The 15,878-nt window shown below is 39.8% G+C and overlaps 2 protein-coding genes across 12 annotated transcripts in view; both read left to right on the top strand.

The window, feature by feature from the left end:
* Positions 1-316: 316 nt before the first annotated feature.
* Positions 317-5,125, top strand: tlcd5a (TLC domain containing 5a). Of its 3 annotated transcripts, none has more exons than XM_046390202.1 (3): positions 317-782; positions 2,133-2,331; positions 2,782-5,125. In XM_046390202.1, exons 2-3 carry the CDS (start codon positions 2,136-2,138, stop codon positions 3,312-3,314), a joined length of 729 nt encoding a protein of 242 aa, XP_046246158.1. In that variant the 5' UTR covers positions 317-782; positions 2,133-2,135; the 3' UTR covers positions 3,315-5,125. The 3 variants fall into 3 exon arrangements, with proteins under 3 accessions (XP_046246158.1, XP_046246159.1, XP_046246157.1); XM_046390203.1 differs by lacking the exon at positions 317-782 and adding an exon at positions 800-1,978 and having other exon boundaries at positions 2,875-5,125; XM_046390201.1 differs by lacking the exon at positions 317-782 and adding an exon at positions 800-1,978.
* A 1,928-nt stretch (positions 5,126-7,053) lies between these two features.
* arhgef12a (Rho guanine nucleotide exchange factor (GEF) 12a) overlaps positions 7,054-15,878 on the top strand; it is a 35,118-nt gene continuing 26,293 nt past the window's right edge. For 3 of the 9 annotated variants that reach the window (XM_046389072.1, XM_046389070.1, XM_046389071.1), the window contains exon 1: positions 7,054-8,497. In XM_046389072.1, the coding sequence (XP_046245028.1) occupies positions 8,466-8,497 (32 nt within the window). In that variant the 5' untranslated portion in view covers positions 7,054-8,465. The remainder of the gene's footprint in view (positions 8,498-15,878) is intronic. The other 6 variants (XM_046389069.1, XM_046389067.1, XM_046389068.1 and 3 more) reach the window with 6 other exon arrangements.

Here is a 15,878-nt window from a genome sequence, read left to right as displayed (position 1 = left end):
GATGCTTGGTCGTGCTGATGTGGCAGATATGTGAGTACTACCATGTCAAGCACAGGTATCGTTGTAGCAAGGGGTGCGACTGCAATCCTTGCTTGTAGACACTTTGGCTCGGCTTGCAACAAAAGTTTCAGTCCAGGTTATTCAGGTAAAATGCTTACTGGACCCGTAACACCACTGTTTAGTCCCCTATTAGACATGTTAGAGGATTAATAGAAGCTTATTAATGCTACTATTAATAGGCAACATTCTTGCATGTGTGTTTAACCAAGGATGGGTTAAATGCAGAGGAAAATTTAGTGTATATAAAAATATATATATGGTCAATAAAGTTGATTCTTTTTCTTCTGATTAGTAATTAATTCTTCCATTTTGTAGAATTTGTGTGTAATTCACATTATTGGCCACATGGTGTCGCCACTGTTTAAAAAAAGACGAAGCAACTTTGTATCCCATCGCTTCGGGAAGACGAGAAAGATGGAAACATACTTTTTCTATTAAATATTTATTAAGCCTGCCGTAATATCTACACTACTTTTTTGTTAAGGAATAATACAGCCATGGCACAATTCTATTAGTTGGTACATTTGCAAGTAAAGCGATTAATAAGGTGGAAGGGAAATTAAGGGATGCTGAGAGAGACTGTTCTTGCAACCGACGGAGCTCACATAAAGGAAAACAAATAGCTGCCCCTGTCTCTGTAAACAAAGCGTGTGCAATCTCCTTCAGAGAAATATCTTCACAGGACTTAAAACACCCAGGATGTAAACGAAGAGACAGCCAAGGTAACGGTATTTTCCTGCGTCAGGAACGTGTTACAGTCACATTGTAAAACGGTTTAGCACTTTAACGTTAGCTTGCTACCGGTTAGTTTGCTGTGTGATCCTGCTAGCTAACTGTGCTGTTTAGCCGATGTGAGAGCATCCTCTTCAATGAAGGATAAACTCTGATACTCTTTCTCTCTCAGTTTAAGGACTACGTAGCTTAGTTTAGAAAGGAAATAAACATCAACGGTAACATTAATCCAGCCAGCAAGTAGCCAAGTGTCTTTAATGTGCTCCTGTCAGGTTTCCTGCAGGAACGTAAATAAAATGTAATAAACGTACATCTTTAGTTTTGCGCATCCTAGAGACGAAAAAACTACCTTTCCTTGTTTCATTCAAAAAGCTTCGAGTGTTTCATCTGTATATATGAGATTATTTGTATCCATTTAACACAAGTGCTGTAGCCCAGTAGAATACAGATTCAGAATAAATTGCATCTTTTGGGTCTATTTTTGCTGCTATGCGAAGACATTTATTCTTCTTCCTCTTGTTTTTGTTTTGTGTTGTTTTGTTTTGGAAGTGTTTGGAAGTGTGTTAAATATCGTTTTTTTATGACAAAATAAAAAGAAAACAAACATAACAGGGCAGCAATTATAATATATATTTAGGGGCATTTCCCCTAATATTGATATATGATCAATATTCTACCAAGTTTATATATATATATATATATATAAATAGTTATAAATAAGATAAACCCTACACCCACTTGTTACACCACAGCTTTACCTTCCCTTGCCACCCTGACATCCATATGCAAACAGTTAATTTTGCTGCTTATCACCACTGCGATTACAGCAATACATTTTAAGTTTATTTAGAATGTCATTTAATGTCTGCTAAGAGAACCTTTCTCTCTCTCATGAGAAATATCTGATGCCCAACACCCAGCAACCTCTTGTCTAGTTTTGAAACTTGCTTGAAGAGACTCGAGTGTACATCTTGTTCCAGTCCAGTGAGTGTGGGCTTGTCCATCTGCATGGTATCACATCCTAGTGCGAACGTCACAGCAGTAGAAGAGACGTCCCCCTCACCCCACCAGACCCTCGGCCTACCAACTATAGTGCTATTATAGTTCCAGCAAAGGCTAATTGTTGGTCACTTACAAAGGATTGCACAGTCCATGTCTTTGGATGGTAACGCTGTCTTTTTCTACTGTAAGCGATATTACAGCGCAAGATGTGCCGCTATGCATTTTTCTCTCACTGTGTAATGTGATTCAAAGTTGGCTTGATGACCACTGATTGAAAGAGCTTTGAAAGAAAGTGTGAGTTGGTTTTTATCTGTTTATCTTGATTGTTTTGTCTGTAGAAGATGGCACTGCTTGTGGTTGGTGCACTCCTGTGCCTGTCCTGTTGGGTCTCTTTCTACTTTATTTTGTGTAATATCAACGGGAGCAGGAGCTACGAGTGGAACTGCCGCCTTGTCACCCTGGTACATGGCATCCTGGCAGTGTGCATCACAGCATACATAGGCTATGTAGATGGACCCTGGCCTTTCACTTATCCAGGTAAAGATACTTACCCTCTTTTGATATAAATTACCAATATGTAACTGAACTGAACTTGAATTATATATCTATATCTATTATGTATCTTTCATATCATTATGTTTTAAGTGCTATTTCAGCAATTGTCATGTCATGTAAATCTGGACACTATGGCTGCAGCTGACAGTCATTCAGTAACGTAGTTGCAGATGAATTTTTTGTTGTTAAAGATAATGAGTGTTACTTGAAATTTGGAACAATTTTAAGTGTGTGTAGACCCTTCAGCACTGGCCAAATAAATGTACAGTTCTAACCTGTTTTCTGTATTGCACAAAGTTCTTTATCAGACGTTTGTTTCTAAATGTTGATATTAACAATTAAATCCTCCTCTATAGTAACAGTAATAACTTGTTGTTGTTGTTGATTGTTTTTGCTAACTAAGAATTCTCTGTTTCTGTTCCTGGATGCAAGGTACTAAGAACACAGCTCTACAGATAAGTGCCATGTTGCTGAGCCTTGGCTACTTTATTTTTGATATGGCCTGGTGTGTGTACTTCCGCACAGAGGGACCCGTTATGCTGGCCCACCACACCATGAGCATCCTGGGAATCCTGTGCACCCTGTGGTTGGGTGAGTCTGGCATCGAGGGCTGCGCGGTCCTCTTTGGCAGTGAAATCACCAACCCCCTACTTCAGGCACGCTGGTTCCTGAAACAGACGGGACATTACGGGACGTGGCTTGGGGACGTTGTGGACGTCCTGTTTGTGCTGCTGTTTGTGGTGATGAGAATCTTTGTAGGAGGCACAATGCTGTACTGTGAGCTGATCTCCCCAAGACCTAGATTCTTTATCAAGTGTGGGGGAGTGGCCATGTACGCTCTGTCTTGGGTGTTTATGGTGGATATTGTTCGATTTGCCATTCGGAAGAGCAAGAACTGGCACAAACAGCAGAGAGACCAACAAGAGACACTTGCAGCAAATGGTCATGAAGGGAAGAAGGACTGATCGTCTTGTGTTTCACTGAAGGAAATCAATTTATATCTTGTCTGTGTTTTTCACTTTGGACGTGCAAGGCAACGAAAATCAACTTTTGTATGTTAAACTGAGGTTTAAAAAAGTATATTTCAAACTTATAGTTTCGGCGTCAGGAAATATCCCGTAGCACCTGTCTGTAAGATCCAAGGCTTGTGCATTGTGGGGAAAAAAGTGTAGTCAGACAGTTTTATGCAGTTATTGCAGTTGAACACATGGAGGATGTTTGTGCAAAATGTGCAGTTAACAAACAGCACCGATGTAGTTTATGTCACTGGAAACCAAAGCACTTTGTACAAACACATGAACAAATGTGTCTTTTAGTTGCAGTGAACTGTGGCCTAGTCATAAGTGGTGGTGTTGCTCCAAAGGAAAGCTCAATATTAGGAAAGAAATTGTTTACATGTAATGTCCAAGGTCCTTGTGAAACATTATTAGTCATATTCAAAAGTTGTTTTCCTTGTAGTCCGGGGTTTTTTTTTTGACACTTGTGAGATTTCAAGGGTTGAGGGTATACTCAGGGAATGAAGTCATACCAGAAAGTTGAGGTCAGTTCCAGAGAAACGTATGTGATCTGTTTGATTACTTAGTTTAATATACTGTAGTTTATAGTAATTCATCTAAGCTTTTGCCAGCTGTCTGAAATCGTACTGCAAAACCTGCCCAAGACATTTCATTCATGTAAAGATACGTTGAAAGGAAGCTCTCAGCTACATAGGTCTACACTGGCAATTTCTGGATATCCATGAATGTGTTCAAATGTTTGGTTATTTTGTATCTTAAGTTACTTGAAGTCTTTGATTTCACTGTATCAACTGTGTGAACATAGACCAGCCTAACATACTTTAATCTTCCAGATAAAGTCAGACACAAGACCTATTGTCTGTACTGATAGCTCCCAATTCTTGTCGTTTGCTGGAGTGATGCTTTTAGTCACTCAGAGATCTTGTCAGGCAAGATTTGACAATTCACTTTGATTTATTACGAGCTATCTGTGCAGTGTGCTGATCGTATGTCTGATTTCTGCACACTTTTTTTTTTTTTTTTTACTTTAGTTTGTACATTCTCTGCACATTTAATCTTTATACAGCACAAGCCAGTGACACACACAACTAAGGCTGGGCAATGGTTGATCATCACCGATTGACTTTCAGTAAATCATACCAAGATTAAAATAATCATGTCAGGTTATAATTTTATAATAATTCTGAATTTTAGTATTTTACGTGTGATTTTACCTACCTTTGCCATAATGTGATATTAATTGTAAGAGAATTATTAATCTTAATATTGTGATATTGATTTCAGCCATATTGTCCAATGTCCACACCCAAGACACACATGCATCATGGGATGACGGCAGGTGACTTGTTATGTGTAGAGCATATCATGTTCATCATATCAAGTCCACCCCATAACATGACTTTGTCCATGCCGAGAAAATTACCAAACTACCAGCTTTTATCTTTGTGCTATAATGTTCTTATTATGACCACATCTTGTTATTTTAGTGCACATTGATTTTTGAAGTAATGTGCTCAAAAATGCGTCATCTGTTTGTTTTGCTATTTATATCTGACTGTTATTGAATGTCCGTTTACCTGGATGCTACTGTTGAAAATCCTGTGAGCATCACCTTTATATCCAAAACGGGATAAATCTAACTGGTGCGTGCCTTAGTTATCTGAACATATTTTCCTAATTTTTTCGTTTGGTTTTTGTCTTGTGCTGTTCTGTGAACCCTCCAGCAGATGTTTAGGAGTAATAAAGAACTATTTCCAGTTTGGGGTGTCACGGTTTTCCTTTGAAATTCCTGCACGAAGCTAAATAAAGATAGATGATTGTAATTGGTTGTTTGTATGTTTAGGATTAAATTTAAACAACAAAATGTGTACTGGATGAGCTGCATCTGCATCGTTAAATGTCACATAATCAGAAGCATTAATGGACTGGGACTGAATTTACTCAAACTGTCCACATGATGGTGTCATATCAGTTATATATGACTGATGAGTGAAGAAACACGACATGTTTAGCACTGACGACATGTCAGTGCTAAAATAAAGACATTTAATGAAAAAATAAAACAACTTTACAGAATTGTCAACTGACTTTTAGTTTAAAAGTTAAAAAAAAAGTAAAAGCCAGTTTTGACATGTTTTCAATATTTTTTCAAAAACTGGAGCACACACACTGTGTTATGTGGCGTTGGATGCTGTATGTATGTATACTGCAATTACTACAACGCAGTAAAGATAACCATATTACTTAAATGCTAAAAATGTGACAGGATCCAAACAAACAGAGAAAAGAGGGTAGAGAGGAGTAATTGCACATTTCACTCACATACACGACTGTTGCAGAGCAGATTAATGTGGTTGTGCAAAAGAACACCTAGCCTACCACTAAGCATATACTACATTATATTATTAATTAAGTTGCACAACATCACCATATTAATGGTGATGTTGTGCAACTTAAAATACTCAATAGACTACTAACGGAATCAGTGAATATTGATTGTATTGAATATGTATTCGGACTTGTCTACACTGACTTGAGTAGTTTGTAGATAAACTACTAAAGTACGACAAGATATCTTATCTTGTAAATACAAAGACATGAATGAAAGTCTCTAGAGAGAATTGAGTATTTTTTTGTATTTTTATTCTCAATTGCACACACATATAGTCTTTCAAGCGTTCTCTGTGGATGAGTTGAGGATGTTTCATCAGAATAGAAGTGTCTTTTTGTGGATGATGGACAAATGACAGGACTGTAAGCTATAAATAATGACCTTAATGACTGTCCCAGTCCCAGACCAACCACAGACAATCAGAGAACTATGAAAACAATGAAATAGTTATGCAACAAGTAATCATCAAGTTAATCAACCAAATAAAGTGGAATTCTCCCTTGTTGGAAAAAAGCTTGTATCCCTGCTATGGAAAAGCAAACAACCCAGAAATATTTATCTGTACAACTGTTACTTTATTATTTATTATTTTCATTATCAATTAATCTGTTGATCATACAATTGATACAATGACTTTGCCCATAAAACATCAGAAAATTAATGCAAGGATATAAGAGAAAAGAGAAAATTCTGACTTTTGGAAAACTGCAATCAACAAGTGATATTTGACTTAAATGATTAACAGATTGTCTAAATGCTGATCCACTTTCTGTCTGTCAACTAATCAATTAATCTGCTAATAAGCTAACATAACAGATGCTGACGAGCTTTAATAGTCAAAAAATCAATTAGTTAATTGGCTAATTATGTAATAGTCTAACTTTACTCATTAGGACTGCAGTTATTATCAACGTAGATCAAAAAAAGAATGTACAGGGTGCAAGGTCATGCCTTAAAATGTTTTATTTTGTCTGAGCAACAAACCAAAAGACAAAAATACTGAACTGCCATTGACGTAAGTATTGGCATTTGAAATTCTACAACCAATGATTGTTTTCGGTCATTATTAAGTTACCAAAAGTGTTGCCTAACTTTCGTTGATCAATTGATTGATTGGCCGACTAGCAGGCCTAATTGTTTCAGGTCTAACATAACATTTAGGCTAATTGTCAGACTCTTTTTATTCATAACCTAATATAAGAGTAAATTCAGTAGTATAAGTGTTGTTGCTATTATTTTGGTGTTATTTTACAGCAGTGGTCCCTAACATTATGCTGAAACAAAATGAGTTTTCCCGGCGGAAGTGGTTAGTGGAAGCGCTAGTGGTCCGAACAGCTAGCTGGCTAGGGCGTTGCTAGCGGCAGAAAGTGGGATTTTGGGTATCTTTCCGCAAGTTATATTCTTGTACAAATAACGCCTTGCGTTGGAAAAAACATCGTTTGGTGTTCGATGAAAGTTTTAAACGCCTCGGCGGATTTTTGTCGTTGTTTACAGGGGACTGGTGTTACTTTCTGTCCCGTTAGCTGGCCACACAGCTAGCCTGCTTCCATCCACGGGAATTCTGCCGAGAAACGACTGAATTCTGGAAACATGGAGTCAAGGAACGTTGCGCTGTGCTAACCGACTTCACTGGATTTTCTTTCCTCAAGGAGACTTTTTGAAGGACATAACACGAAGACATATCGTAAGACAGTCAACGTTCATGCCGTGTTGTATATATATTTTTCGGTCGTTGGTCGGCTCATTGTTGTGAACGGGAGTTTGCTTAGTTTGCACTCGAAACAAGAGCATACGAAGCAAAGTTTTTTGCTGAAAGAGCTCGTCTGTTTTGTTAGCTGGTAGCTGGCGAGATTCAACAACAAGCTTGCCGTGAGAAAGGATTTTCTGACAAAAAACAAAACAAAAACACACACACAGTCAAACGTGTTTTTTTTAATCGACAGTCAATTTTCGTTTTGAATGTAACGGCTTACTCCGGTATAACATTAGCCGCAATTGTTTTGCTAGTGTGTAACACGGCTCGTTTAAACTCGGTGTTGAGCGATTCTCATGGTCACGGGAGAGTCGTCCCCACAGCCACAGACAGGCATTTCTGGGAACAGGGAATACCAAATGGGACTGGAGGAATTTCCAGCATCTTCAAAGATCATTTAGGAACCGAGGCCATTCAGCCAGGCAGGGGTGGTGGCAGACGGACTACATCGCTGGGCCAAGGTGTCTGTTACATTGGACTACAGATTGTTTACACATTTCATACAGTCGGAAAACTGGGATGTGAATGCAAAGGATTCATACAAGGAGTTCATACAGGCACGAGAACTTGTGCCAGCTGGCGCAGTGTATTTATTGTTGCCAAAATATTGTTTATTGTCGGGAGTAGGATGTCATTTGACTGTACAGCTAATACGACAGAGGCCCCGGTTAGTTTTTAAGGTCTGCACTGTAGACTCCTTCCTGCTGTTACATTTTGACACGGAGTATTGGTTAAGAGATAACGTGTATGTAATATTTTTGTTAGCTATATTGTTCGGACCTGCCTCGCACCAACGCAAAACTGTCCTACAATTTATTTATTCTCAGCACCATTCTCAAAATCCTTGCCTACTTCAGACGAATGCCAGAGAAGGACGCGCCAGGAAATCGCCTCATCACACTCTGGAAAATGTTAATCGGATATAATTTGCTGCAAATCTAGAACCGGAAGCCCAATGAGTGACACACAGTCCAGCTTCACTGACAGGTACAGTATATAACGAGCTTTATATTCTGTTAACGCAGTGTCTGCACCCCACATGCACAAACTGAGTCTTCAGAGTAATAAAATATAACATTTTGTTTAAGTTTCTTGGTTCCAGTGATCTAAATCTGAAACATAACCCACAGTATGATGAAAATATATTTTAAGTGGACCAAGTGGAGCACTTCTTTGTGGTGATGTGCTCAGTAATAACTGTGTTATACAATCTAATTACTAAGGAAGGGCATCGGTTCTTGATGGAAACTCTGCTGATCTCAGCATGGGTAATGGAGTTCACTGCAGACAGTAAAGTACTACTTGTCCAAGGAGTGAGAAGGCCTGCCACTATTTGTATGCCAGGGAACAGTCATCTGTGATCTTGGACACCTTTCAACATCACTATTACCACTAAGCCTTTAAAGCTAACCTTCTCCTACACCTATTAAAACAATCTCTGGATTTAGACAAAACCTCAGCTTCATCAAGTAATCACCTTATCTGGCATCTGTCAACCTAAACTCCAAGTTTGGACACTGTTGTTAAGGCCAGCAGACTGAGTTATGTGTCATGGCCTGAAGAACGTGCTGAATGGTAGAAAGAGATCAGCCTGCACCAACTTAATCTATTATATAACTTGTCAGTAATGTGTAATTGGATCATTTCAAGAATGAATTCCAGTATGTTTGTGTACCTGCAGAAAGATGTTTCTAACATAAATTCGATTTGCTCTGGCAGTGAAATAGAGAAGTGAATCTGTTGCATTACGTCACATCCAACATGAATCCCACATACCTGCAAGGAGAGTGGGCCAGTACTGTGGAATGTGTTTGGTAGATTTAGAGCAGAAGGAAGCTTTATTGCACATTTGGGATCTGAAATATCCTCATGGCTCGGGCAAGAGCTTGAGACCAAGGCCCAGTCCCAGACCCCCCTCCCCCACTGCAGCGATGGCAACGGTGGCTGGCACCAACTGCTTTTGTGGTGCTGTTTATCATGTGTTTTAAATATTACTCTCACAACACTGTGAATGACTCTGTTATTGACCAAAGTGGTATAGATCCTGTCATGTGTGTGGTTGCTTTTATCAGTAAAACCAATAAGTATTTTTCAGTAATTTATGGAACCTGTTTTAAAGTTTAAACTGCAGTTGATAGGCAAGTCAATCACAGAGATACTCCTGATGCTATGACGAGCCTAAAGTATGGTTGTTGATGCAGTTTGACATTGCAGTGTGTCTATAATATACTGTATATATATTATAATATATTCGTATATAGCATACTGTGAATAATATCACACAGTATGTTTGGTCATCTCAGAAATGCTGCTGCATGTGATGGCTTGAGACAGTGATACACAAATTTCTTTTATATTCATTTACCCTTTAGTTGAAACATTGGAGTTGATGCCTTTAGAGTGAGTTTGTTTGTCTGTTTGTTTTGGGTTCACAAGCTGGGTCGTAAAAATCCCATCTGTTACTCTAGCAATTATACATGATGCAGGCTGTATGTTATTGCAAAACAAAAAAAAAATGCAAAACAGTGAGATGGCAGTACATAGATCATGCAGGGAACTGGGTCTCTGTTGCCCAAACGTTAGAGTAGAACTGTGATCTGTTGTTTAGACCTCAGCAGTTTTCAGGGTTGTTTTCCACAGTGAGTGACAATAATGACTTTATTGATTAATGCTATTGTCTGTCTTTCTCTAGCTCCTTAAGGCCATCTGTATATCCTTGTCCTTGCTTTCTCTCTCTATATATGTGTGTGTTGTACGTTTTGTTTTTGCTCTGTTGACCGTGGTGGGAGTGTGCATCCAGCATCTATTGGGGTTGGGCTGCCAGCCGATGGGTCAGTTTAGTGTGCTTTTAGCTCTTTGTCATAGAGTTCTGCTGATCTCCACGTTTTTTCCCACCGCCCCCCGAGGCCCTCCCGGGAAGTGGTGCTGGTGACATCACTAATAGTAAACAATAGCTTTCAGTGGGAGCAAATGGGCTGTTCTGCTGTGTGCATGTCTCCAGGTCCATCATTGTAGGTCAGGTACATTCAGGGAGGCAGGTTGGAGTATGTCTTAAATGTTACCCTCTTGGAGGAAAAGTGTTAAGTTATGTTTGTGGCTAGTTCATGACGGTATTGCTGTGAGTAACAAGTTTAACATTAACTTATTTATTATCACTGATTGGAATTTACCTGTTAGTTGTGTTAATGATTGGTCATATATAATGATAAGTATGCCAGAATGCCATCACACCTTACACAGCCCAAGGTAATATCTTTACATTGTTCATTTTGTCTGTTCAGTCAATTTTACAATAAAACTAAATCGAGAAAAGCAACAAATATGAGATTTTGCATCCAGCAAATGCTTGGTATTTGAACGGGATCAATAACTGAATTATTAATCACAATTGTTGTCAATTAATAATGTGTCCATTGATTTATAAAGTAATAATGTGACTACCAAGTGATAATAACTAGTGTTGATATTTGCCTTACTGTAGGGGGATTTATTTCCTTATGATCAGTGTTTTCATGAGCACTTCTGACAGCTCGGTCTGCTTGTATGCGTCTGCTGTATTTGGCATCCCTCCCTGTTAATGCAGTATGCTTCTACTCCATCTAGTCCGCACTGATGTGAGGGAAGCTGTGTCAGCGGCTCTGAACTGTGCATTAAAATGAGTGTCCAAAAGTCATTGAAAGCTCTGATCATAAGTGCAAAGGCTCCAGCTTAGGAGAAATGGAGCATTTATACACTTGATATGTTTTCTGAAACTCAAAGGATAAGATAAAGATAAGAGAACTTTTGAAGGTAGGTACGGTTTAGTGAAAAAAAACCTACAGGGTTAGCAGCAATAAGGTACCCAGTCACATTCAGGTAGGGCAGTCGAATACACAGCTGCACCATTGTATGCACCTTATAGGTAGCTGGCCAAGACAGTTGCTGAGTACAAGATATCTCCAGAATAGTGTTAGGATTCCGTTTGATACTGTTCTTTGTGGAATTGCAATGATTTTCAGTAAAACATGCCAATTTTTGATGGCTCAAGTTTTTCTTATATATTTGTTGACTTTCACAGTCTTATAAGAAACAGAATATCCTTGTGTTTTGGACCGTTGGTCAAACAAACAAACAAAAAAAATACTATTTGAAGAAGACATCACTTTGGGTTTGAGGAAAATTAAAATGTTCATTTTTTGTGTCTTGTATGGTATTTGACATACCATACAGTAATTGATTAATTGATAATGAAAAGGACTGATTTGTTACAGGTGATACTTATCAGTTCTCACAAAGTGATCTTGTTGTGTTATAATGATTCTACGTCATGCGTGGCTACACGACTAGCATATGCACAGTGGAAAAAGATTGGATTACTACTACTTGATTTGTGGCTCTGGTCTTTGATCTTGTATGGAGTCTGTGTTTTTGTCACATTCAAGACTAATGTCAGTAGGCTAGTTGTTATGTGTCTACGTAGATGGTACATTCACGCTTTCAACACCTGCCGTCCGTCCATACAACTATCCATCAGGCATAAGCCACCAGTTTAAAGAGAACCTAGTTGATCCATAATGCTGGTATTCTGACTTGTTTCCAGTCCAGTCCTCCTGCTGCAACTGTCCTGTGTTCTCTGTCATTGGTCTGATCTGACACATTTATTCCATCCTCTTAGTAATGTGAATTATGGTTTTAAAGGCCAGTGCTATTTAGATGGTGAATCATCCCCCTATGTGCTATTTTGTGATTTCACCTTGTGTCACTCTGGATTTTACCGTTGCAATTACAGTTGTCAGTGATATATTTAACACAATCCAGTGGGAAATTGTTATTGATGACATAGAGTCTATACAACAAAATTGCTGCTATATATGAGTATTCCTTTTGGTTCAAACCTATTAAGTACTTACAGTCTGCACCAAATGACTGGCACGATTCTTGGTTTTGGCCCATTTTACTCAGTCCATGCACTCTGTCGGTTGCACCCATCTTATATGCATTCATTTGCTTTAATAATTCTTTTTCTTTCTTCATCAGAGATGTGTGGTGCCCAGGGATTCTTTACATCTATATCAAATTTGCTCCCATGAATTAGCCAGGTGCAGATGAAAATTGGACCAGTGGAAAATGGTTAGCTCCTTCTGCAATTTGGCCTGGGTCTCTCTCTCTCTTTCTCTCTCTCTCTCTCTCTCTCTCTCTCTCTCTCTCTCTCTCTCTCTCTCCCTCCCTCCCTCTCTCCCGCCCTCCCTCCCTCCCCCCCTACCCCCTTTTTGGAGGCTGTTAATAATTTTTAAGTTATCTTAGTCATGTCAGCCTAGCCAAAAGGAAAGATGTGAACTGGAAGATGGAAAAGAGAGGGAAAGAACCAGGCTGTGCCCCAGGGGTAGTGATGTTGAAGAGTTGGTGAAGTCTGGGCATTAGTTGGGTTGTGCTGGGGGAGTTAGGGGTCTGTCACCCAGCCCTGTGATGCTGATACTTGTGGACAACCTCTGCAATTCTACGCTGTTAACTGTGGGCTTCAGGGCCCAAACATTACTTTCACTTCACAAAAGACAGGATCACTACAATAGAGAAAAGGGGGACAAGGGCAGAGAGCTGTCTTGCCCGAGTATCATGTCCTCACATGTCCATGTAAATGTTTTGTAGCAATGAACTGGGCTGGTGCCTTTAAGCTAACTGAGGCACTTGTGAAGCCATGATATTCTGTTTACTGCACAGTGGCCCAAGATGTGTCATGCTGGAAATTTATTTTGAAACTACATGATATTGTAAATATAGGTACAATACATATTTTGCAAGTGCACATGTGTCTGCTCAGTCTGAGTTACAAAGCAATAGATGGTTAACATTAAAAATCAGCATCTTAGCTGTCATTGATTGGATATGATTTTGTGTGGTGTGTAGAGACTCCCCTTTCTTGGGTCTTACATCGGGGATGCTCTAATTGAATGTTGTCTCGGTGCTTGGAGAGGCTCTATTGTCGAGAGAGACCAGCAACCTGCTGCTGCACTGTGATTAATCTGACACTGGCCTGTTTCTGCTGATTCAGGGATGACTAGACAGACTAACACACCCCTACCCTTTCTCTCCAAGAGCAAGTGTTGGAACATTTCTGTCACCAACCTGCAGCCATGTTGGGTGGAAGACACTGCTTTTTGAATGACTTGAGATTGCTCTGATGGCCAAAAGCCAACAAAGGAATGAGAAAGGAGTAGGAAAAAAAAAAGTAGTACTATAAATCATGACACCTTTGCGATAACAATCTTCGGTTTAGATATTTTTGTTGTTCCATGAATGCCCTAATTTTTTCCCTTTGCAATGAATTGCACAGTATTGTCTTGCATTTATCACACTAGATTTTTTTTTTTTGGAATGAGCTTAGTGTAATAAATGGAACATTTTATCGCACGAGAGAGGATGATCAGTAATGGGTCTGTGTTTACCACCCGTTGCATCAGCTTGAATGTCAGCATAGGTCTTCATCTAGTCAGTCATTAAGAATATTTTAGATCTGAGATACCAAGTCATACATATGAAGTGTGTCATTTTAGGTGTCTGTGTGCCCCTGGCAGACACCTTAACTGTAGCTCTGAAGTTAGCTGCCAAATTGATCAGCAGGACTATCTCTAAAAAAGGGATCTAGAAAGTTCTCAGGTTTTGTTGCAGGGCTCATGACTGGCCACAGTGTAGCATGATGAACCACCTCTTTTCCTTTCCCAGTGCTGCAGGACAGCAGACAGCATAGCGTGAAGAAATGTCTATCCCCAGACCTCATGTCAGGAATCCTGATGAGGTTTATTGGGGCAGAAAGGGCACTGTTTTCCCCCTGAGGCTGTAGCTTGAGCTCCAGAGCTATTGCTCTTGTCTCTCAACACACCACACCTCTCTGTCTCTCATTCTCTGCTTCTCTTGCACACTCAACGCTCCCTTTCTTAAAATCAATTTTCACAGTGGTACATGGATACACTGCTAAGGTCACATGTTGAGAGTGACACCAGTGTGTTTGATATTAGACTAGACAGTAATACAGAAGGTGTTTTAAAGGAGTATCAGTGTGTGGGTGTATAGACTACTTCTTGCTCAGCGGCAGGGAGTGGAAAGCAGTGACGTCAGGCTCGTTGTGTGTTTGTGTGTGCACCCACATTGTATGACTCAGGTATATAGATTAGATAACAAGCCGTCTGTGTGTGTGTTCTCTCCCATTGGAAGGCTGCAGGCATGAATCAGGCTGTTCAAGAGACTGTATCATTACACCATTGAGATAGTCAGTTTTAAAGTAGTGGCATGAATGGCTGGCTGGCTAGAAAGAAGATATTAACAGTTCCATAGGGTACTTGGTAGTCCTGTGGCATGACTCAGCACAAAACCCAGCTGAGGATGTGAGGTCACCACAGAGTTACGCTCCAGTTCTACGAAGTTTTAATGTGTAGTCTAACTTATGTGAATGTTTTGCAGTGTGCGAGGTTATCTTGGAATGGAACACACCTTAGTCAGATCTCTGCAGCCTGCAGGCAACTCCCAAAACTGTCCAATCCTCTCCTAGTTTTAGGCGGGCCCCACCTCTCCCAGTTCCAACAACACCTGTGCTGTGAGCTGTGCTTGCTCTGCCTCTGGTAGGAGACTACAGATTACTTCAGCTCCAGTGTCCACTTGGTATAACTTGATGCATTTGATGTATTCTGACAAGACTTATCCTCATGATCAGTTTGAGGCTTCTGATTTTGTGTTTGCAAGTTTGTATACTGAACATCTAATTCAGCCTTGATTTAAAATGTAGTCATGTTTCTTTATTTGCTTTTAAGAGGAACCGATAATAACTTGAAGTGCTTCCCCTGATTCTTGCATGAGTTGTTCCTTATTGTTCACTGTTCTCCTTCCTCTTCGGTTTGGGAGATCCTTTCACATAAATGACTGTCTGTCAATGTACTGCTCCCTCAGGGCTGTTTGTCCCTCCCTCCTTTGCTACTTTTTCTCGCTCCGTGGTCTGGTCTGGTCCCTCTCCCGCTGCCACTGTTACTGCAGTTGGCCCAGCTCTGCCACAGTTTTCCATCAAAACACCAAACCTCAATGGAGCATTCAAGCCCAGGCCCGCTCCAGTGCTGCCCCTCCCTCCCATCCCACCCTTTTCTGACTCTGCCTTCTTTCTGCCTTTCTCGATCCCTGCAATTTTAGTGGCCCCATCCAGCAAGAGGTCCTAGCTCAAACTTTTATAGCTGTGTCTGAAAAAAATGAATGAGCTGAGGAAAATTAATTGATTCTTAAATAACATCTCCAAGTTGTCAGACTGTGGTTTCTACTAAATTTATGTATCATCTGTAAAAATTGTAAACTTAAGTGAATACAAGTAGAACAGTTGCACTTGTGTGTTTTATTCAGTAGAAAGTTTTGC

Source organism: Scatophagus argus, chromosome 5, assembly GCF_020382885.2.
Source record: "Scatophagus argus isolate fScaArg1 chromosome 5, fScaArg1.pri, whole genome shotgun sequence".
Classification (NCBI taxonomy): Eukaryota; Metazoa; Chordata; class Actinopteri; family Scatophagidae; genus Scatophagus; species Scatophagus argus.
The sequence above is the reverse complement of the archived record's forward strand: the minus strand, read 5'-3'. Positions and strand labels throughout refer to the sequence as shown.